Source organism: Cinclus cinclus, chromosome 8 (genome assembly GCF_963662255.1).
Source record: "Cinclus cinclus chromosome 8, bCinCin1.1, whole genome shotgun sequence".
NCBI lineage: Eukaryota > Metazoa > Chordata > Aves > Passeriformes > Cinclidae > Cinclus > Cinclus cinclus.
Genome location: NC_085053.1, coordinates 21312727 through 21335487, shown reverse-complemented (window position 1 = coordinate 21335487; position 22761 = coordinate 21312727). Strand labels below are relative to the sequence as shown.

The following is a 22761-nucleotide window of genomic DNA, read 5'->3' as shown; positions in this document are numbered from 1 at the left end:
AATTTGATGGGTGGGCGGGGTTGCCTGTTTTGTTGGTCTCTAAGGAAGATTTTGGGTGTTCAGTTTGCTGAACCTTCACAGACCAGATTCTGAGCCCCTTGCTGCAAAGTCGGGACCTATAACTTTGAGGTCCCAAAGGACAGGCTCATAGAGCAGTAGCAGTCCAGCCCAGTAGCTGTGGGAAGGAATGGCATCCTAACCCATTGCCCTTCTGGTGAGGAAACACTTTGCTCACATCATTTCACTTCCAGCTGGGTTTCTGAATGCCTGCAGCCTGTGTGTGGGCAGGTGGGTTCAGGAGGGAGTTATCTTCAATAGCAGGAAATAGTTTCTTTGTAAGATGAATTAAATCCAAACACATCTTAAACCTTCCCTTGACCCAGGCACTCCCTCTGACTCCTGCCCCCAGTCTAACCTTTCTTTTCAGAGCAAAATGCTTGAGCTTGTAGCTTTCGTGGGTTACCCCTCAGGCTGCACTACCACTGACTGATTCTAATAAGGGCTTTGCTCTGTCCAGTAAAATCCTTTATTTATTTCACCCCACCACCTTTCCACTGAGGAGGACAAGAGCCTTTCTTCATTTTTTTCCCTTCCTATAGATCAACACTGGATAGTAGGAATCTCTCCAGCCTATGCTGTAGGTATGCTTTAGTGTGTGTTCCTCTCTTGGATCCTTGTGTCAGGTGACATGTCAGGACAGCATCCCTTCACCCAGCCAGCATCATCCAGGCAGGTTTGCCTAGTTTGTGGTGTTCTGGGAATCCGGTGGTTTTCTGTAGGGCCTGCACCTTGAACTCAAGGATCTAATCTACTCTTGCTTTTTAAAAAATACACAAAATCCAAGTCTAGTAGGAAGGACCAACTTCAAGATGTAAAGAGCTGCTGGTGTCTACTGGGGAGAACAGGTGAATTGAAATGATAGCTCAGAAATGTGAGCTCATCTGATCCCATCTTCTTCAGACCTGTGGGATTTGCTTTTTGAGGTTCACTCCTTAGCTATCAGCTCTTGTTATCCCAGCTTTCTTAGGAAGTAATTTTACACAGTCATACTGTGTAGCAGTTCCTTAATAGCAGCTTTGGAAATTGCTAGCAACATTCAGCCAAATTTAACAGAGCAATAGAGATCTCCAAGATAAGTTTTTCTAAGAGTTTTGTAAAAATAGGTGCTTGGGTAGAGAAAAGGGAGACTTAATGAGTGCTGCTTCCTCCCTTGAGGCAAACTCAGTTGCACCATCACTGTGCTGAGACTCCAGATGACCTCCCAGATGGACAGTCAGTGCCCACATTCTGGCTGGCCAAGTAGCATGTGCAGAGCTCCACACCAGCCCCAGCACATGCTGCCTCTCATTCAGCTGTGCAGTTTGCTGTGACACAGACCTCTTAGCCCTAATACATCTTTGTCTTCTGTATTCCTTTGACTGCCATCTCTGTCCTACCAAGAGACATCATACCTGCATCACCCCTGCCAGTAACTGTGTAGCACTGTGTCTGTGCATTGCTGCAAGGCTCCCACCTTCCCTGACATCCCCATCATGCTGTCATCACTTCTGTGGTGTGTGACCTTGGCCTCAGCCTGACACCAGGAGATGCAGAATGCCTCAGGCTGCTCTTTCACCCACAAAAGGAGGAATGATGGAGTGATATCCCATCCTCCTACAATGCTGGCTCCCCTTCCTTTCAGGAGCCAGTTCAGAATTGCTCTCCATGGATTTGTTCTTGGCTACCTCAAGGGCTGTGTCTCTTTATTACCACTGCTTCTCTATCTGCTTATCTAACACCTGCCTTCTCCCTGTCAAGAGCCTTTTCTTGTGCAGATTTCTATCATCTGGAACAGCCACTTGATCAACTTTAGTTTCTTTCTACTTAAACATCTGAAATACAATTTTGTTGCACATGCCTCAGAATACTGTCTTATGGAGTGGGTTGGACACAGTCATCTTTTTATGCCAGTTTACTGATTTGTATTTGTTATTACTTGCTTCCCTCACTTGCTTTACTGGACAGTGTAAAACATGCTGAGCTGCATTTGGAATGGCAGATGCTGGACATTGTGGTAACATACAGGATGTCACTGTGTTCAGCTGGAGCCAGCCTGCTTGCTGCTGCTGATCCACTGCTTCTCCACATGTGGGAAGCTGAGTTGAAAGGAGACATGTAGTGCACTGTGATAGCAGTGTACCTGTCTCCTTTACAAAAGTGGGAGATGATAAATCACAGCTGGTGGACATTTGAAATGCAGTGACCTTTTCCCATAAGTTAAAATGTTTATGGCAAATACAGTAGTGCAGTGGAAACCAAAGCCTTCTTTAAGCTGTTTATGTAACTTGTAGGTACAGCCCTATCATGTTAATTTGTGATTTGGGTGTTTTCATGCAGGTTCCCAAATTATTGTTTAATCTGGGTCTGGAAGAGCCATTGGTTCATGGGTCTGCACAGATCACTGATAGAGGCATGGTAAGTGTTCCTTTTTCCCATCTCTCCTCTTTTAGTAGTCTGCAACCATTTTGTTTCAAGACCTGTTTGCTAAAATTCAGTCCCATTGTTGGAAGTGAAGCCAAGTTCTGAAGTGTGGAAGGGTGGAACATAGGTGATACAGCCCAGAGTCTTCTGTAGGCTCACCCATGGGTTGCTGCCTTTCAGTCTCTCTCTTCTCAAACGTTTGGTAAAAAGTCTATCTTACTCCCATGTCAGACACTGCAGCCTGCTGTTCCCTAATGGCAGTTTCTGGTAGCTGAGCAGTTTGCCTCCCTAAGGACACCAAACCCAGAAAGGATCAGTATTGTAGTTTTGCTTCTTGCTAACACATTTTGGTTGAATACCAGCTTCAAGTCTCCCTTTGACAAGTCTCACTGGGCAAACCTGAGTGCAACCAGTGAGTACCAGCAGGGCTGTGCCTACTGTGCTTACCTTTCTGCATGAAGCCTGCAGAGCCAGATCCACTAATGGAGTTCTACCAAGCTAACAGGCATTGGGAAGACTGTCTTAACTGTCTGCCTATGGGGTGGCCCCTCAATTTTCAGGTCTTTCCTCTGCCAAGGGTCCCTCAGGATGGAGAAGGGTAAACTTTATTGATGGGTGCTTGAGACATGCTTTGGGAGAGGTGTGTGGAGAACACCTATCAGAGAACTGCATGTACTTTTGCTAGTTTCTGTTCTTTTCTTCCCTAGGTCGGATCAGACAGTATCATTGGGTCATCCACACAAATTGGGGAGAAGACATCCATCAAACACTCCATCATTGGCAGCATGTGCACCATAAAAGGCAAAGTTAAGATAACAAACTGTATCATCATGAATTCTGTTACAATTGAGGAGGGGTAGGTTACCTTTTTGTACCTTAATTCCCTAAATTTGCAGTTTATTTTTCTATATAGGTCCTGAGTCAGTGATTTTTGTCCTGTAAAGAATCCTCAGCCAGAAGAGATGATACTGGGGGTGTGTTTCCAAAGACAAGTCACAAATAAGTCTCTATAGCTAGTCCAGAAGCACACAAGTGAAATGAACCAACAAGAGGTCTGCAAGCTTGGAGCATAATTTTCTTCTTTTTACAGTAGATCATGTCATCTTCAGAATGTGTAAGTAAGTTAAGTGGATGTATGAGTCTGTATGAGCTTGTGTGTCATTCTTCCAAGGTGTATTTTAGTGGCTGGATCACTGAGTATACCTAAAATATTTGAGGTACAATGAGTATTTTAAAGTGGTACGTTTGCCAGCTAAAAATGTTTTTCTCACATTTGAACATTACAGCTTCACCTAAAATGTCATTTTCTTTGGCCCTTTTTTGTCATTCTGCAGCCTTTACTTTACCATTGCTGAGTAATGTACTTTACTATGCTGAGTAATAGAATAAATTAATAAACTTTTCAAGGAGAAAATCTGCCAGCTAGCTGAGATTTCTCATGCACTAAAGATACTGACTAAATAGTTAGCCTTGAGCTGTACATTTCCAAATGTGGGAAAAGTGGCCTGTCTGTAATTGTTGATGTCTGCATGCCCCCATCTTTCCATACATGCTGGCTTCCTGTGGATGTCAGTGGAAAGGAAACTGCTGATTGAGTCTGTGCAGACCTGTATAAATTCTCTGCTCCTTCATGGCTTGAGGTTTGCTTAGGGCCTCAGGAAAAAGGCCAAACTTTTAAAAAATGCCAACTTGGCTCTGAAAGTTGCATATCTGAAAAACATAAAACCCCAAAGGATGTGGGGTCTATGGAGGATACTACTGTTACATAACTAAATTACAGGTAAGTATGGTACCTTACCACAAAGTGTTTGTCTTTAATAGAAATCCACAATAATTTCAAGCACATCATAAATCACAATTCCGTTGAGTATAGAAAATAGCTGGTTTCCAGTTCAATCACAGATGGATCCAGTATGGCTGTATCACAAGCACTGCTGTCATAAAAAGTAGAGGAACTTCTTTCATTTGATCATGAGACCCTCTGTCATTTTGATTAATGAATTGATGCCACAATCATAATGGTATGGTCTTGCATGTGAGGTCAGCAGCTCTACCATTAAATCTGCAGAGGCAGCTAAGTGTATAAATAGCACTGTTTTTATGAAGAGTCCCAAATCATCTTGTGTTTGTCTGCATTGGCATTTAGTAGTGTTCTAAATCCTAAATCGATCCCAGAGCTGTTCTGTTATGCATTTCACAAAATTCCACAAGCATCGTGAAGTTGCTGATATATTGTTTTTAAGAGAGATAAACTGACTTTTGGGGTAACGTTTCTGTGAATTCTAGAAAACAATGTGATCCCTAGTCACTCTTGGTGAACACAATATAGTCACCAAAGAGTGAAAAACCTCACAGTCCCAGGGGTTTACCCTCTTTAGCTGCTCTATGGTTACTGCATGCTGAAGCACTGGAGTAAAATTTGCAGTTATTCCTGTCCAGCCAGAATTAAGACTATAGACCTTGGATCTTTATTGCAAAGCATACTGTAATTAATATTATGTATATCTGCACAGATACTGAGCTGATAAATTATTTCTTATTGCATGATGGTAAATTTTAAGATTGGGGGGCATGAAGTCATGCATACACAGGTAGTGAGAAACAGAAATAATCTAGCTGCTGAGTTTTGAAAGAAGCCTTGCTTGCAGTGGAGGATTTCTGTGTATTTTTGTAATGTATTTTGACTCTCTTTCATTACTTTGGTTAAATCTGATGGATTTTTATTAAAATGCTAATCATTCTTACTTGTGTTGATGGATCCATTTGCAACAGGTGTATAAATTGTATGTGGTTTTGCTTTAAACTGTCCACAGTGGACAACTTGTTACAAACACCTCTTTTCCCAAGTGCCTCTAAAACAGCTCAAGCTTTATCTAATCACAACTTCAGAAAATGTCTTCATCTTTAATTGGAAAGTCAGTATGTGTTGGCTGATATGGGTCAAAATGAGCATAATAAAGTGCCTTGACAGATCTAACTCATTTTTTTATTGCACAGCAGATGTCCTACAAGTAAGCGAGTTTTACCAACTAAGGTACTGTGTATTAGAAACTTACATTGAGAATGTTCTGCAGTGTTCTGCATTGCATTGAGAAGTGGATAAAAACTGTGACATTTAAAGAATATACATTTTAATGCTGACATGAGCAGCTCAACCAGACTAATGGTCTACTGTAATAATGCCCGAGTCAAATGTAAGTGGTAACTGATGGCCATTCCCAGGAGTGTGCATTGCAGTAACACCAACTTGAAGCAGTAGGCTGAGAAGACTGAAGTAGGACACTTATGGAAAAGACAAAGGTGTATAGATAACTCCAAAGGAAGAAAGATCAGATAAATCTTTTCTTTTAAAGTTGGGATACTGGGAACAACCAAATGCAAAAATTGCTCTGCATTCTAAGTTCATTTATCCTGAGCTACATGGCACACTGCCTTAGTATTTCCCTTGCTTCTTCCATCACCTCTAGCTTCTCTGGATTGAATCTTAATTTTTTCCCATCTCAGCTGCAAAAGTGGTCTGAGCAGCTTCAGTTCACTGTGTCAGTATAGAAAAAAACAAAACAAAACCCACCAAAAATTAAATTTAAAATGTTTATCTCTTGGTAGTTTTCCTATAATGTGATTGAGAATCCTGTGTTGTAATTCCTGCAGTGTCAAGATCCACAAATCTCCAAACCAGCAAAAAACTTTTAAATAGCTTCACCACGTTTAATACCAGCTTCTGAAATTGATAAATTCTTGCTGTGCAGGTGGGAACACCACAAGGTGCTTAGAATAAAATCAGGTATCTCTTGCTAGGCAGTAATTGCCTTGTTATTGGAGGAACAGATGTCATGGCCTAGGTGATGATAACTTTCCCAACTGAATGGATCAAGTAACTAGGGTTAGTTTGGACAGTCCATTGCGTACCGTTTGCAAGTTATGATTTGTCCTCCAGCAGTGGCTGGTGCATTTGATAGTCTGGAGTACCAGAAGCTGGGGTTTTTGTTTGCTTTGGTGTGTAGGGCTTCTGTTACATTATATATGTCTCCTGTGAAGTGATTTGAGTAGATATGAATTCCCCCTTAGAAGAGATTACAGGGGATTAAAGAAGTTAGTAACAGGGCAAAATAATTGGTAGTCCTTTCTGAATGTGTTTCCCACTGTGCAGATAATTCTTCCATCAATGAGACAATAAAATAGCAAAGATTACATATGTGCTGAATGATGGACATACTTGACCAAGCTGGAAGGGATGTAATTTATACAACAGCACAAGTGCTGAGAGATGCTGACTGCCCAGGTGACAGGCTGCAGTGGCAAAACGGTTCTTTTTTCCCTCTGGATGGCTCCCTAGAGCTCAGTGACAAATGACTGCACTGAGTTACATAGTTGGAGAAAATCTACTAATCGAACTAAAATCATAGGTCACTTGAAAACTTTGTCTGTGTGGATGTTCCTGTGTGTGTCCTTAGTCTCCATAGTGGCTCAGGACTGCCCCTTCTCTTTGCTCTGTTTTCATCAGGGCTGGAGCAGCACAACAGGGTCCCTGGATTGTTGCATCTTTGGTGCAGGAGTCCCATCATTGAAGCTCTCTTGCAAAGGGGCAGCGTCTAACACCCACAGACTGACTGAAGCTTGTTGCCCGGGGGGGGGGGGGGGGGCGGATTGTGCCATTTGCAAATGAAAAGTAATGCCTGGTAGATTTAATCCCCTGATAAGCAGGGTTGGCAGGCTGGTCACAATTGATGAGAAAAGGTTGAGGTACCCCTGCCACTCTTTTTGTTGAATTCTTCACTGTCAGTCTCTCTTCCCACACCTCTCAGCTTTATGGACCATAATACATATGATCAGACATAATACTGATGAGAGGGCTGGGAGCACTTCTCCTGTGAAGACTGAAAGAGCTGGGGCTGGTCAGAAGAGAAGGCTCCAGGGGCACCTCACTGTGACCTCTCAGAACTTAAAGGGGGTTTATAAGATGGTTACAAACTTTTCAGCCTGCCTGCTGCAATAGGACAAAGGCTAATGGCTTTAATCTAAAAGAAGATAGACTAGATATAAGGAAGAAATTGTTTACTGTAAGGGTTTTGAGGCATCGGCACAAGTTGTCCAGAGAAGCTGGGACTGCCCATCCCTGGAAATGTTCAAAGCCAGGCTGGGTGGGGCCCTGATCAACCTAGTCTAGCTAAAGATATCTCTGCTCATTTAAGGGAGTGTGGACTACATATCCTTTTAGAGGTCCTTCCCAACCCAAATTGCTCTGTGTTCTATAACTTTGTTCCATTCGATAGACTTAGGCATATTTAGCTGTTTTGAAATGAGACCTAGATCTGGATGGATTAATTTAGTTTCAGGTTCCTGTTCTGGGTTTTGTTTTAGCAGTCAGCAGTTGGTTTGTTGGTTTTTATCAAGCATTGGCTTTATTTGTAACAGTCTTGTTGTTTTACTTAGTGTGCTACCTTCTGGCACTAATTGCTCTGGTCATACAGGACATTGTGCTGAAGCACACTGAGCATTACAAATAATATTAACAGGAAAAACATGTTGAATCCTTTATTCCATCCCTGCAGATAAATATTTCAAAATCTCTTGTTTGTTAGTAAAACTATCCAAGTGTATACACTTACGGGAAGGAGCTTGGCCATTTTATGTGCACATTATATCCTTTTTCCTTGGTCATGGAAAATGAATGTTTCCCTAGTAAAGATTCAGGGGAAGTGACTGTTTAGTAGCAAAAAAAATATGGTCTTTGAACTACTTAGAGGTTAGTTGAGAAGGCAAGCATGAAAAGCTCAGGATAATACTGAGTCTGCTGTAAGCCATGCTTTGAAAATGTCTTGTTGACATGGTGGTAGTCAGTACCATATAGACTGTGTAGTAGATACAGTCTGAAATGAAGTATTTTTCTGCTTTTTTTCTCATGGAAATACAGGAAAGCATTCTGCTTCAAATGATGTTTTCATGATAATCATAAATAGGCTGCTCTGATTATCAGAGAGAGCAGATGACCCAAGATTTGCTTCTAGATTTCACCTCCACAGCAAGAAAGTACCAAATCTTCACAGAGCAACCGAACAAGTTAAACCTGACTCACTTTTAAGTTTTCCAGAAAAACTGTATCCCAAACCAGGATTAGCAGTGGGAAAGGGAGAGAGTTCCCTCCAGAGAGGAGACTGGTGCAAACAGTTGCCAGATAGCCTGATGTAGTGGGCAGTTGGTTTGGGAACTGTAAGAGTAGGGTTGCGGGTGTGACTGAGGTTATGGAGTTTGAACGGGGGCAGGAATCATTAACAATAGCCTCATATCTTTGTAAAGTTTACAGCATGTTACTGGATCCACATACAAACATGATACCTGAAAGAACTGAACTGAACTGAACTGAACTGAACTGAACTGAACTGAACTGAACTGCTGAAGTTCCTCAAGGCTAAGGTCACCTTTCGGAAAGGGAAGGGGTTAAAAAGACAGGCAGCTATGTCTTGGGTCAGGCTGTACTGTGATGCCAGCAAATTGCAAAGTGTTGCAGCATCAGGAAACTTGGAATGCAAGGGAGGTGACACCAAAGGCTTCAAGTTACAAACTGGTGGGAGGTAATGTGAATGTTGAGGACAGAGGAAAAATTAGAAGAGTCCCACAGGAAGATGTGGTAAACCTTGGGGAGTTCTGACTCCCTGGGCAGAAGGAATAGGCTGGAGTAAAAATTAGTATGGGGTAAAGTACCCAGATACGTGAAGAAAGAACTGACACTGAAAATGTTTTGTCAGCCAAAATTAATATCATCCTTCTTCAGTCATGTGAAGACAGTAAGTTACACACTGGATTTTGTTAAAGGTGTTCTGGCTACCTGTGTGAAAGTAGGTGGACAGATGCTGTAATTCTGCTCACAGAGGGGACTGGAGAGAGACCACGTGTGACTGGTTAAGGCTACTCTAGTTTACCACATGTCTTTAATTTATTGCTACTTTCTATGAGAAAATGTACAAAGGAAGAAAACAACAAGCAAGGCAAACTGGATTGACTACTAACTGCAGATTGATTGTGAAGTTTATTGGTTGTTTCCTCAATAGTGCCAAATCAGCACCTGATGTAGAAATAGTCAGCAGTTTGAAGAAAGTTCTCATTAAAACCAGGGTGGAATTGAATCCTTATAGGGGTTCAGTGCATAAGTAGTCTTTCTCCCCTTGAACAATGGTAGTACAAAGGAATGATCCTATTGCCAAGGCAACATATTTAACAGTACATAACCTCATTAAGAGGAATGAGGAGGTGAAGTTATTTCCAGCACCATAGCTTGTAAAGCTGAAAATAAAAATCTGCTTCTGCTGCAATTCCCAAATATTTTGTATCTTGAACCATTTTTAAGATGGCTGTTGTTCCCTGGACATTTTGTCTCACACTGCCAATTGGCTCCCTGTCTCCCTAGAAAGAAGAATGAGTTTAGAATAGATATTGCAGAAAGCTCATGAAAAGGGAGAACTTCATTCAGCAAAAGCACATGCTCATCTTAAATATATGGATAAAGTATATCATGGATATGGATAAAAATTAAATTCATGAAGAAAACTATGTGTATTGTAGTCCCTGCCTGCAAAAAGGGGTCTTATTTCTCTTGATTATGTAGCAGTTCTGTCCTTGCTATCACACCTCTCGGTTTTAAACTGTGAACATATTTGGTCAGGACTTCAAATTTTCATTCTGCTGTTTAATTCACTACACATGCTATTGTAAGATACTGAATAGAGACAACTGCTGGCTAGCAGAACTTGCTTTCAGGAAGATAAATTGAGGAAGAAAGTGCAAAGTAGGAAAGTAGTAAGTAGGAAGTTGTGGAGCTACTTGTGGAACTGGTTTTCTATTGCTTTCAACTGCAGTCAAATTCTAATGTATCTAATGTATTGAGGAAATTTCTCATATAATACCTGTTATCTTGTGAGTGTCTGAAACATTATTACTAGCAGCTCCTCAAAAAAAAATTCTTTTGGCTAGCTTCCTGGTACATCAATCTGTCTTAAATAAATCACCTGTTCTTTCATCTCAGATGCAGATGTTTCCCTGATAGTGCCTAGCTCATCCCAGTTTTCCAAACATCTTGTACATCAAATGTTGAACTTAAAGCACAGATGAGCCCTGAAAAGTGGCATTTTAAAATATCCCCTCTCATTCTGCTGATCTGCTTCTTCAGGTGGACAGGGTTATGTCTGACTTCAGATCTATAAATAACCTTCTGTCTCCTGCTAACCACATGGGTCTAATTGAAGAGTACAGAGATTTGTCACAAGCAGCTGATTGTTGTAGGATTTTGGTAGAAAACTGGGTGTGAATGTCTCAGATGCTATTTAAAATCTTCTCCCACCTGGGTATGGGAGAGGAAAGAATTAACACCTTGTGCCTTTTTTAAGTTCCTGAGGCTGCAAGGGTTGACAAGTTCAGCTGGGATCTAAGAAGCCAGGTTCAGTTGTAAAGGTGACATTTGCAAAAATCTTTTCCATGTCAACCTAGCTCGCATGATATGGAAAATGACTTAACCAATAATGTCTTATGAAGGGCCACAGCTCCCAACCCAGAACTGTGCTTCAGAAACCCCAGAGAAAGTGTCCTTTTACTGTGCCTGTTACCTCGCTCCGTCTGTCTGTGTGAGCTGGTGGGAGAGCGAAGCAAACCCAGAGGTGGTAATGAACATACAATTTTCCTGCTTTGTTTCCTTCGCATAGACAAAAGTAGCTTTTCCTGGCCATCAGTAAAGTGTCTGTAAAATTGTGTAGGACCTGACCCTCCCACTCTGCGAAAGAAAATCCAGAGGGTGGTCAGTTTTCCTGTGTGTGGGGTTTCCTGGTGTAAACTCCTCGCAGCATACTTTTGCTGAAATGTGCAATCCTGAGCATGCAGCTACATAAAAGGCCACCAATTTGTTTATTCCAAGATCAGCTGGATGTAACTGAAGTTTCAGAGGTGAGGCATGACCTTCCTGGTGACCTCCCCCCGCACTCTTAAGTTTCCCTTAATAAAACACATTAAGGTAGGTTTGAGGCAATCATTTAAGGTCAGTTGAACCTTCACTGGAAAATATGAGTGCTGGCAAGTATATGCAATATGTAATGCAAAATGTTTAGGGTGTGGGGAAGAAGTGTAAAGGAGCCATACCACAGGGATGAGCTTGGCTAGAAAAGAGACATGAAACAAGTTCCTTAGTGAAAACACCCTCAGTGACGGGCGAAGAATTTAGAGGGGTTGGTAGAATGATTTTTTTATCCCCAAGGGGAAAAACAGGAGATCAAAGCCTAAATTCACTTACGAATGCTTGCTTTGAAATGTATCTATAAATTATAGCATGTACTGCTGGCATCTATTATAGGCTTTGGTATTTACTTGAGTGTATAATGTGAGATTCATAGTGCCCGGAGTTCTTGTGTTTGTGTGTAAAAATGTATTGGTGTGTAAAGTATGTTGGCAACATTTTAGGTTCCCAAATTCCCTAATAGTGTTTTTGCCTGTCCCCTGTTTTTCCATGGTCTTTGTACCTCACCTCTGTGATCATGAGTCCCAGCCATCGGCTCACTAGCTAGCAGGGGATTCCTTCAGGGGTTGCTGGTAGGTTTTAGAACTCTCCCTGACTGCTTGCCACCTCTTGGTGTTGTTAAGGTGCCTGTGGTGGCTGTTATCTTTTTGGTCAGGGCAGAGGGGATGTTGCTCCCAGGGGAATTCACATCTGTTACCCCTCAGTCAGCAGAGTAGATGCTGAGGCATGTCACCCTTTGCTTTTAACTCCTGTGTCAGTCTCTCCATTTCATAGCTCATCTGGAGGCACAGGAGACCCTACTTCTTGGCACGGCAGAGTAGTTCCAACAGGCTGTCCTAGGCTTTGTGCTCCAGGCTTGCTTTCTTGTGAGTCTACAGTTTTAAGCATTGCATTATAGACACCTCATTTGCTTTGCTGCCCAACAGAGATTATGTCAGGGTTTTGGCACAATTGGATTAAAGTACCAGGCCTGGATAACTTCCATTGGCATTTCAGGAGATTTGCTGTAAGGCAAACCTGTGTCATTCATACCTTCCTAAGCTTGCACAACCAGGGCGAGAGCTGCAGTTGAGGTCTTGACCTCAGTTACTTAAGCCCCTTTCTCCCAGGAGCGTTCATCACTTTAATCACAGAGTCCTAAATAATCAGTGGGTAGCCTGTAATTAGGGGGTTGTGTCTTGGACTCCTGCTGCCTGCTCCTGGTGTGCTGAGCACTGCGTATTTTGATTTCCCGTTCCCCCAAAAGATGTTTGATCTCAGATTTACACTTTAGAAAATTAAGAAGGGTATGGCACCTCAGTCCCCTGGCAATCTTCCTGCTTTCAGTGGTAGGTGCCTTGCTTTGCCTGAGTATCACAGTGCTGCAGCAATTGACACACTTGATTTAAGAGTTTGATTTATAGACCGATACTCGGGCTGAAAGTCAGCAGTTCCAGGGCTGCATAAATCAGCCTGTCTCTGGGATTAATACTTCCTTATTTATAATTTCGACAGGAGATGGAATTCTTTCCCAATTCTTTACATTTCTTTCAGATGTAATCGACCACCCTGTCCTTTGGTTTAAAGCTATGTGACTTTGCCACAAATAGAGGGAGGGGAAAGTAAGCTGAGTCCAGGAATTGCTGTGCTATAAAAGCTCCATATTGTGTGCTCTTGGACTTTGCTTTCTCCCAGTTTCCTTCAAGCCCACACAAGAGATGGACTTGAGGTTTTTTTGGCTTTCTTCCCCTCCCCCCTCCCTCCATACATACGCTGACCTTTTAGAAAAATAAATAAAAGATAAAGAAGGACCTGGAATGTTGCAGAATGTGTGTACATTTTGCTCTCTGTTGTTTTCTGCTGGGATTAGTTGTTTACAATGGGGGAGAGAGGGAGGGCAGAGGAAGGGAGGTCTGTGGCCTTAACTGAAATTAGTGGCATTTCAGAGTGATCTTGTTAGGTGGTCTGCAGTTTAAAGACCTAAATCCTTGTAATCCCCCCATGCCTCCTTGGCCACTACTCCTTTTGCTCTTGTTCTCTCACTTTCAAAAAAACCCACCCCAAAGTCAGGCTCTGTCTCTCAGATGCAGGCACGTAGCAGACACAGACGTAGGCACACACTCTCATATGCTCCCATTTGCACGTTGTACCTGTAGAACAAATTAATGCTTCAGCTACATCTGTTCTCACTGCAGGACTGGGCTTGTAAAACGTTCTCTCTAGAATGCAGACGCACACTGAATATTTTTATTTATTTTCTGAAAAACACCCAGCTGCCAGACTTTCAGTTTGTGATTACACTTAAAACAAATTCAAATTGAAATTTCAGCCGTAAATCAAATGCCCCAAATTAGTTCCTCTTGTGGGTTGGAACATGCTCTTTGGATTTTAAGGTCAGGAGATATCCGTTTTCACCGTGCTGAAAAGTTTAAAAATATACTACATTTTCAGGGGAAAAAATAAATATGGTTTGCATTATAAAGGAGTACATCAATGTGTGCGTATGCGCACACACACCAGAGTTGATGAAGCTGGATGCTGTCAGAGCACCTATGAGGTCTAATAGCACCTAATTGTTATGGAAGGCAGGAACTGTGGTGGCAGTTTAGCCAAGGAGAATACAGCAGTGCTCTCAGATCTGATATTTACCCTGTAAGAGAATAAAAGTTTATTCCTTACTCTTCAACTTGCAAAAAAATAGTAAAAATTAAATAAACACACAAAATACTTCTCTTGGCAGGCTTTATAACTTTTTTTTTTTTTAGTAAAAAGGCATTTACAAGTGGTTTCAAAATGGCTGTGTTACATCTGTCAGCGAGTGAAGGGAACACCCACAAATTGTGTTTTTATCTCTTGAAGTTTTGTTCCACTTGAGCAATAAAAGCCGGATTTGCTGCTGGTTTGTGTGATTGGGGTAATCTGAGCGTTGAGTATGGCTTTAAAACTTCTGCAGTTGGTTGGGTTTATAAGTTTTAAGAAACTCCTGGGGTGGTGGAGTTCTTGGGTTTTGTTTTACCCTGGCACCAGGGAAGGGTTGATTTGCAAGCACCTGGCACAGACAAGTTCATCTTGGTTCCCTGGCGTGTCCCTCCCAAAAAATGGTTTGGCAGGAACCCCCATTATCTTTGATGTTAATGTCATCAGCAGTTTCTTGGTTACAATGCTATTCTTTCTCGGGGAGTTGAAAGCCTATGCTCAAGTAGGCTCTGAACACACATGCAGTATTCTCCAGTCTGAACTCCAGACCGACAGCTTAAATCCCCTCTCTTTTGGGGAATATCCTCCTGCATGAGGGTAATGCTGAGAGGTGTAGTGCACTCACAGCTGCTCTCATGCTCAGGAGAAGTGATAGATGGTGGGAACCTGAAAGTTTGCAAGGGAAGGCTTTCATCTGACTTGCTCAAAGCAACGGAGGAGGAGGTATGCTGGAGTGCACATTTTGGATAGGAGCCATTTCAGTGGGAAATGAGCAACTTCTCCTATTCCCTCCACTAGTCCTGCTGAAAGTTAAGTCAGGATGGCAGCACTGGGCAGTCCTGCTTCCACTGATCCCTTCCCTCGGCTGGCATTAATGCCAAGTTGCTCTTGCTCTCAGCAACTGCAGTTGCACAGGAGGATGGCCTGAGCTGCTCTGTGGGCACCCGAGGCTATTGGAAAGGAAGCAGATCGTGACAGTGGGAGAGCAAAGACAGGCAAGGGTCTGCTGTGTATCTTTGCCGCTTTTTATCTTATTAACATGTTAGTAAAAACCTTGCCAAAGCAACCTGAGCTAGTTGTTTGTAGAATAATTGCTCATATTGCCTCCTTATAGGTCAGCAGAGGGGGAGTTTTAAGTGAGTTAAAAGAATAATTGTTCAGAGGGGACAGTCTGTTCACAGGGGGTTGTAACTGTGAACCACTGCAACTGAGGTCCAGTTTTATTGCTTTTACTCCTGCAGAATTAATGGTGGTTTTGTGGGGCAGATGGTTTCTGCTCTGACTCACAGAGGCAACAGAATTGTAATATGTTCGATGACAAATTCTTTGTTCTAGATAATAGTGATGTGTGAGCAGGAAAATACTATGAATTAATTTGGGGATCAGCGGTCTGGAATGAGGATAGATGTTTCACACCTCTGAGGACCTCAACTGACTAGTGCTCCATTCAATACAGAATTGAGGCTCAGGGCTTTGACCTCATACCAAAACCCCGCTGTTAGTTCAGACTCCAGGCTGACAGTTCTGTCCAAAAGCCAGCTTGATGGTGCACTGCAGCCATGCTTCACTAGTGCAGAGTAGTGGTGGTGCCTGTAACCAAGGTGGGGAATGGCTGCAGGGCATTAAACTCACTGTGCAGAAGGTCACTGAAGTCAAAAACTTCTGGTTTTGACAGAGATCAGTTGTTGGACTGATAATATTCACAGTTACTGTGATTAATATTGACAGAAATACCAGGAAGCAGATATGACATTCTATGGTTCACAGTAGGATTAATATTGTGTTATCTAGGGGGAGCAGATTACCTGCATCTCTCCAGGGTTATAGATCTCGCTTATACCCTCTTCCCAGTCAGCTGGTTTTGATGAGTGTTATTATTTTTAGATACATCTTAGCTTTATTTTCTGTCCTTCAATGATTGTCTACCTCTGCACATGTGAAAATGAGGAAAGAAATAATTTGATTCACCGCTATTTTCTTTTCTATAGCTTTGAAAGAAATTACATTTAATGCTATTTAACATGGCTCATCATGCTGAGGGAACAGCATTTCAGGATACATATACGAGTAAAGATTGACAAGTTCCAGCTTACTGGAAGAAGGGGCTCGAGCAATGCAGTAACTCAGAATCTCTCAGTAGAGAAGTTACAAACCCAGCAGCTGGACTCTGAACTCCTTTCCTGTCTGGACAATGGGATTGGCAGATTTGAAAGCTGATTATTACAGATTCAAATACATTTTGGAATAAGGTGGCTTCTGCTAAAGTTCCATCCTGTGTAGCATTTCAGACTTAGTGGTGTCAAAGGCAACATGAGCGTGAAGATACCCAAGGCAGGTAGTGTAGGTCTAGTGTGGGTTTCATTGGCTTAGTACCGCAGAATAATCATGTTTGGGTGCTTGAATGTAACATGAACAAAGCCAACCAGCTGAGCTATTGATCTGCCCCTTCTCTCCACCTTTTCTTAGTGCCTGGCAAGCTGGAATGTATAAAACTGCTCAGCAAAATTTGCAGAGAAAGACTGGGCTGCTGCTCCTGTTTTTAGCTGTGGAGCTGAGCAGAGGAGCCACCCCCACAGTTTCCCAGACTGTCTGTGGAAAGTACAAGACTTGATCCAGGTCCCAGGTCTTTATTTATTCAGTTAAGTATTTATTCTGTTGAGGAAATGTAGAGGAAAGCTGTCCTAACAGGAGGTAAAACTGCAAACTCTTTTTTTGCAAATCCAATCTGACACCTGGCATTTAAGTTTTTCCAGCAACTGGGTATGAGGATCAAGAGAAAAATGGAGTTTTTGAGAAAAGAGCTGAACTGAACCTACTTACAGGATCGTGTCACAGAGTCATTAGGTATTCCAGCAGGTACCTTTGTTTTGTACCTGTCATTTAAATTATTTTCTTGCTTTGCTTGTGTTTATGTTGTAGGTGCTGTCTTCAGGGCAGTGTTATTTGTCATAATGCTGTGATAGAAAAGGATGCAGACATCAAGGACTGTTTGATTGGAAGTGATCAGAGGCTGGAAACCAAAGGTAAGTAAAAAAAGCTGTATTTACTGTACATTTTTAATAATTTTTCAAACCTTTTCCTTGAGATTTTGCTCCTGCTTCTTCATTAAATGCTAGCAAACTGTGGCAGTTCTACAGTGATGTGTTCTATAATATCAGGATTTGTTTTCATGGAAAGTACAGCTTCTTGGAATAAGTTCAGGGGCTTGCTCCTCTGAAGTTGGCAGTAAAATCCTGTTGTTCTTCTAAAGAACAAGATTGGGTGCTGAAACAGTCTTTTCCCAGAGACCACAATTAGATCAGCCTGAGGTTGTCCTCAGCAGAAGGAGCCATTATTTTGACTAGTGATCTTTGTCAGTGACAGGGGCAAAGCAGGGAAATTATTGATCACACAAACATCCTCTCTGTAGATGCTCCCAACCCACAGTGCCAGTATGCTCCCATTCACTTTGCTCCAAGCAAAAGCCCAAGGTAGAGCATCATATTAGGAGCTGCTGTGCTCATTATCAAATACAAGGGCAGCTACATTCAGATCTGCTTTACTGCCATGAAGTACTATTTTGGGGCTTCAGCTACGTGGCCCTCATTTATCCAAAGTTCAGCCATCCAGTGGGAGTGCACGTGGTGAGGGCTCGGTGGTAACCGCATGAGTGGAACTGTTGATTTCCTGCCCTAAGAGATAATGGGCAGGAAATGGCTGTTTCAGTGACTGCATCCCAAGCAGAGGCTTTTTAATGAATATTTATGGTTGGGGTTTGGCAGATCCCTGCTCCAGTGTGTGGACTGAGGACAAAAGTAAGTTCCTTTGGAGGCTCCATGTGAAGTTATTTAGTCAGATCAGGATTTATTTGCTTGCTTTGTCTTTGTGGGTGGATTCCCAATTCTAAGTGTCTTGATACGCAGCAGGGTTTGAACTTAATGTAGTATAGCGTAACCTATTGTCAGCTTCACATATGACACATTTTCCTTACATTGAAACTAAAAGTAAAAAGGACTTGTGAAAACAAAGTATTGATCTTGCAGTAGCAATCTCTGATACTGTAGGCAACACAGTGAGCTCACTGTGGTCTTGGTCTCTGTGTGACTGTGTCTATGCACAGCTTTGCCCATCACACCAGTCTGAATCGGTGTCCTTTGTGGGGTTCATTTCCCCCTGATATAGAATCATTTAGGTTGGAAAAATCCTTTTCATATCATCAAGTCCAACCATAAACCTAACACTGCCAAGTCTGCTGTTAAACCATGTCCCTGAGTGCTGCTTCCACACATCTGCATGGATCACCAGGAGAGATGAATTGGGTCACGTTTGGTTGTTAATCTGCAGTGTGAACTATGAGGACACAGCATTTAGATTTAGCTGATATTTTAGGAAATAGGAATATATTTGATTTCTTTAGTAGATGATACCAAACAGAAATATCACCCTTTAACCTGGATCACAACTGTTACGGAAGTACCTTCCAGGGTGCAGATTCTAGTCTGGTTGATTCCAGTATGAAAACTGGTCTTTCTTCTTGATTGTCCTTACCATCCTTGTCTGAATATTTTTCAGCGTCTGAAGATGTATTTGCAGGGAGAGTAACAGAGCTGTACCCATGGATCATTTGCTTATTCTTGAGAGTCTACTACTCCCCTCCCCAAAGCTTAAACCCACTTTTTGGGTTAACTAGAGTCTGGGGGCCTTCTAGTTAAACTGTTTGGAAATGTATGGTTGACATTAGCAGAGACCTATTCAGGTAGATTATAAATACTCCATTATGCTGAGCAAGAAAAAATAGTAAAGCCTCAGTTCATTTTCCTGCCTCAGTTTCCTAACCATTCTAGAATTTCTTTGGGCTGGGGGTCAGGTTTGCCTTGGTGGTCTGGGATCTGTCTGCGAAGTTCATGACTTATTTCCTGCACCATGGAGTCTTTCCAGCCCAGCATGTCTCTTCTGACCTTGACTGGTCCCATAGTAAACTGGGTCTTCTCTTTTTCACTGTGAAAGCATGTCATGACTTCCTTTCCCCTGCCCAAGACTTCCTGTACCTTGTGCCAAGCTTTTGGTGTGGCCCTGTATGTCTGTTTCCATATTGCCCCCTTCATCAAGGCATTGGCTGTGTTTTTCTGTTTAGTAACTTTTCCTTCTTCAAACTTGGGCTTCCATGGCCAGGTTAAGAAAAAACCTAGCTCTCTTGGGTAGGAGCCACCTTTCCTTGCAAGCTGATCACCCTTCAGCAGACATAAGCAGTAGCTGCTGGCTGCTGACCCTAGTCTGGGAGTTACACATTCCAGTTTCTGGGAGTAGAAACCTCCTCAGCAAATCTCCATACACCTTCCCAGAAACATTAAAAAAATAAAAATATAGCAGTCCCTTATTCCAGAACATCAGCCAGGATTCATCAAAGGTAGAAATCCCTGATTCATCCTACATAGCCCCAAGCAGATCCCACAGTTGACTTTGCTGCAGAACTGGCTGTGTACTCCCTGCTCTACCAGTCCGGGCCACACTGCCCAGGCAGCTTGGGGTACAAGAGCTCTTTGAGCCAGTGGTGCACTGACCTCCTTTCATAAAATGAATTTCAGTCCCATGCAAGGAGGATGGCAGGGGAACAGCTACCACAAATGATAGGCAAACGTAACTTAAACCAGCTCTCATGCTTCTCCTTCTGCAGAATAATACGGGTATATTTAGGGTGGTCCAAATGGTGCAGCTGGGAGTAATGGGATTGAATTAAACACAATTTAGGTTGGCTATTTGGAGCATTTTCCTAATGATGTGGTCTGGTAGGCTGTGGGATAATCTCCCTGGGGACATGGTGGGAGACCTCATCACTTAATAATGGGTTTGGCAAATCTCTGGACACCTAAATAGAGAGAATACTCCGATACTGGTTACAGGGGTAGATCAGAGGCAACCTGGTACTTTCAAACTAAAAATAAAATTGGAGACACAGGAGTGCAGATAACTGTCAGCAGTGTGGTCCCTGTCCTGCATTGACTTCAGCCCTGTCACAGCACTGACCAGAGACAGTATTTTTAAATATCTCTGTTGAAGTCAAGGTATGGCATTTTATTTAACTTCTAGATTTGCAAGCCATGCCTCCTGAGAGCCCTACTGTTCTCCTACTGCTTTTATTACCATGCCTTGGAAGCATCCACTTTCCTTCCTCTTTGATACTTAAAGGAATTTGCTAGCAGAGAATTAACAGATGGGCTTTGTGAAAGCTACCTCACCAGGTAGCAGTTTGAAAAACATGTTGGTACCTAAGAAAAATGCAGTAATTTTTAGAGGAATAGGAAATGGCAGACAGCATTCTGAAAGAACATCATTGCACAGAGCATTCAATCACTGCTTTGAAGACAGTTATTAAGATTACACTGCAGCCTTTTTGATAAACCTGGTTTTAAAGAGGAGCTCAAAAGCAGCATGTGCTCAGTGGAGTAGAACTAGAGAGAGGGCTGGTGATGGGCCAGTCGAAGAGTCAGATGAGCCTGGAGTCACTAAGTACAGCTCCCAAAGGAGTCTCTCAGCCAGATTCAGCAGGGAGAATGTTATACATCTGGTATTGGTTAGCCAGGAACAAGCGTATATGGTAAAGCAGCCTAATCCTTCTTCAAGGTAAAGTGGCCTAACCTTTCTTCAAAGCAACACAAGGAACAGAGACAGTAAACACTCACACAAAGTATAAAACTAGCAAAATTGGCATAAAATTCACCACCTTATCCCTTGCTTTCATCTCTGTTGTCATTGGGGCAGGGTTATTTTATTTGCATATTTATTTCCAGCATCAGATGTGGGCCTCCAACTAGATCTATGTCCTACCTGATCCTGACTTCTTCACAGCTCTCCACTATACCCCTGTCCCAGTACCAGGCTCATCCCAATCCTATCCTTTGGTTTTTCTCATAGTCCTTCTCCTATAGAGACTTTTGTTTTTCTCTCTTACTTAGCTATTCCCAGACACCCACCTGACACCTCCTCTTGTCTGACCATAGCTGCAATTTCCAGTCCCCTTGTCTAACAGTCCCATACTCCTTTTTTACATCTGGCACCCATTCCCTGACTGCTTTCAGTTGGATTCCATCTCTTTCTCTCATGCCTGAGAAGGCTCCTACTGGGCACAGGAGGGGAGTGGTTCTGTGCAGAGTGCTCCACTGGTCCATACAGCTTGGAGGAAGCCCTACCTTCCTCCTGCACATCCGTGGTCAAGAGTCCTTGCTGCAGTCCCTGGAGCTTTTAGCTGCCCTCCTGAGAACATGTACAACCTTTGGGTTTTTTCAAAGGCTTATCACATGGCCAAAACTGTGTGGTTTCTCACAAGAAGAGAAAAAGGCACGTATCCAGTAAGGACTGGCTCCCGTTTCCAATCATTTTCCAAGTCCTGTTCCAAGCTTGGAGTCCCAGGACTTGTCAAGGAAACGGAATAAGATTTTTTTTTATTTTAATGAGGGGCAAAAAAAAAAAAAAATCTCTAATATCATCCTCTGAAGGGAGGTACATTTTACGAAACCTCCACATGTGAATGGGTCCCTGCTTGTGAGGAGGCTTCACATGAGCCAAGGTTTAACAGGATAGGGACAGAAAGGAACCGAGAGACTTTCTGATGTTCTCACTGCATTCAAGTAAGGGCAAGCATCTGCTCTTGCAGGATACTGAATACCTCCTGGTGCAGTCTTCAGGAACTGAAAACACTTAGCACACACAGGGTTGGGATCAGAAAGCATGCTGCTGTGCAGATGGGAGTTATGAAAGCTCATGAAGAACAGACACAGACTAAACAGTGCACACATGTATATTGTGCACAGGGGTGCAAAATGAGCTGGAGGTGATGTAGGAATGGTGTGAATTTATAGCAAAACTGAGAGATTGGTAAGATTTCTCCCTAAAGTAGTTTAACTACTGAATGTCCATGACAAAGATATTGTTGGCAGTTAAAACAGACATCTCTTAAATAGTTGACATTTTTGTTTCAGTGACTATGCTGTGACTATATTGCTAACTAATCCTAATAAGCCTCCTTTCCAAGTTGTATAAAAATGGTTTATGAGTTCTGGCCTTAGCAGTGGCATAAAACTTCCCTAGAATATCCATCTAGCGATTCTTTGTCCTCCCTTCTGCTGCTGGGGACTGTCACACTTGTGCATACTGTCATTCCCAGCCAGGGAAGTTCAGGCTTCCTGAGTGAGTGGGTTAAATGTGCTGCCACATTCACAGCATGCTGATATTGAAGTCTACCCATAAGGTAGCAGTTCATAACCGTGTGGAAATATTTTTACATGCTCCACACAGAGAAAATAACCACTTCTGCTCTGCTAGAGCTCAGCCACATGAAAAAGCCAGGAAGAACACCCCAATGGATGCTGAGAAAGGAAAAGGTCTTGTGTCCAGTGTTACAGGCAGATATGGCACCTCTGCCATCATATGAGGAAGTTAAGATGTGGACAGTCAGACTGCTGAGATCCCTGCTTGCATTTGCTGTAAGGGGGTGATGGCCCATGGGAGCACACTAATTGATATAATCCAGTCCCTTCTCATACACTTTGCTAGGACTCTGTCCCAGTACAAGGACTTCAAGCATGTCCCCCTCCCCAAGGAGTTTGCTATCTTAGGCGCACCCTGAGCTCTGGGTCTTCTTTTGACTTTAC

The 22761-nt window shown here is 42.6% G+C and overlaps 1 protein-coding gene across 1 annotated transcript in view; it reads left to right on the top strand.

Moving 5' to 3' along the window:
- EIF2B3 (eukaryotic translation initiation factor 2B subunit gamma) overlaps positions 1-22761 on the top strand; it is a 98973-nt gene that overhangs the window by 71233 nt on the left and 4979 nt on the right. The window contains exons 8-10 of the mRNA XM_062497006.1: positions 2377-2454; positions 3168-3316; positions 17054-17157. Coding sequence (XP_062352990.1) covers positions 2377-2454; positions 3168-3316; positions 17054-17157 — 331 coding nt within the window. The remainder of the gene's footprint in view (positions 1-2376; positions 2455-3167; positions 3317-17053; positions 17158-22761) is intronic.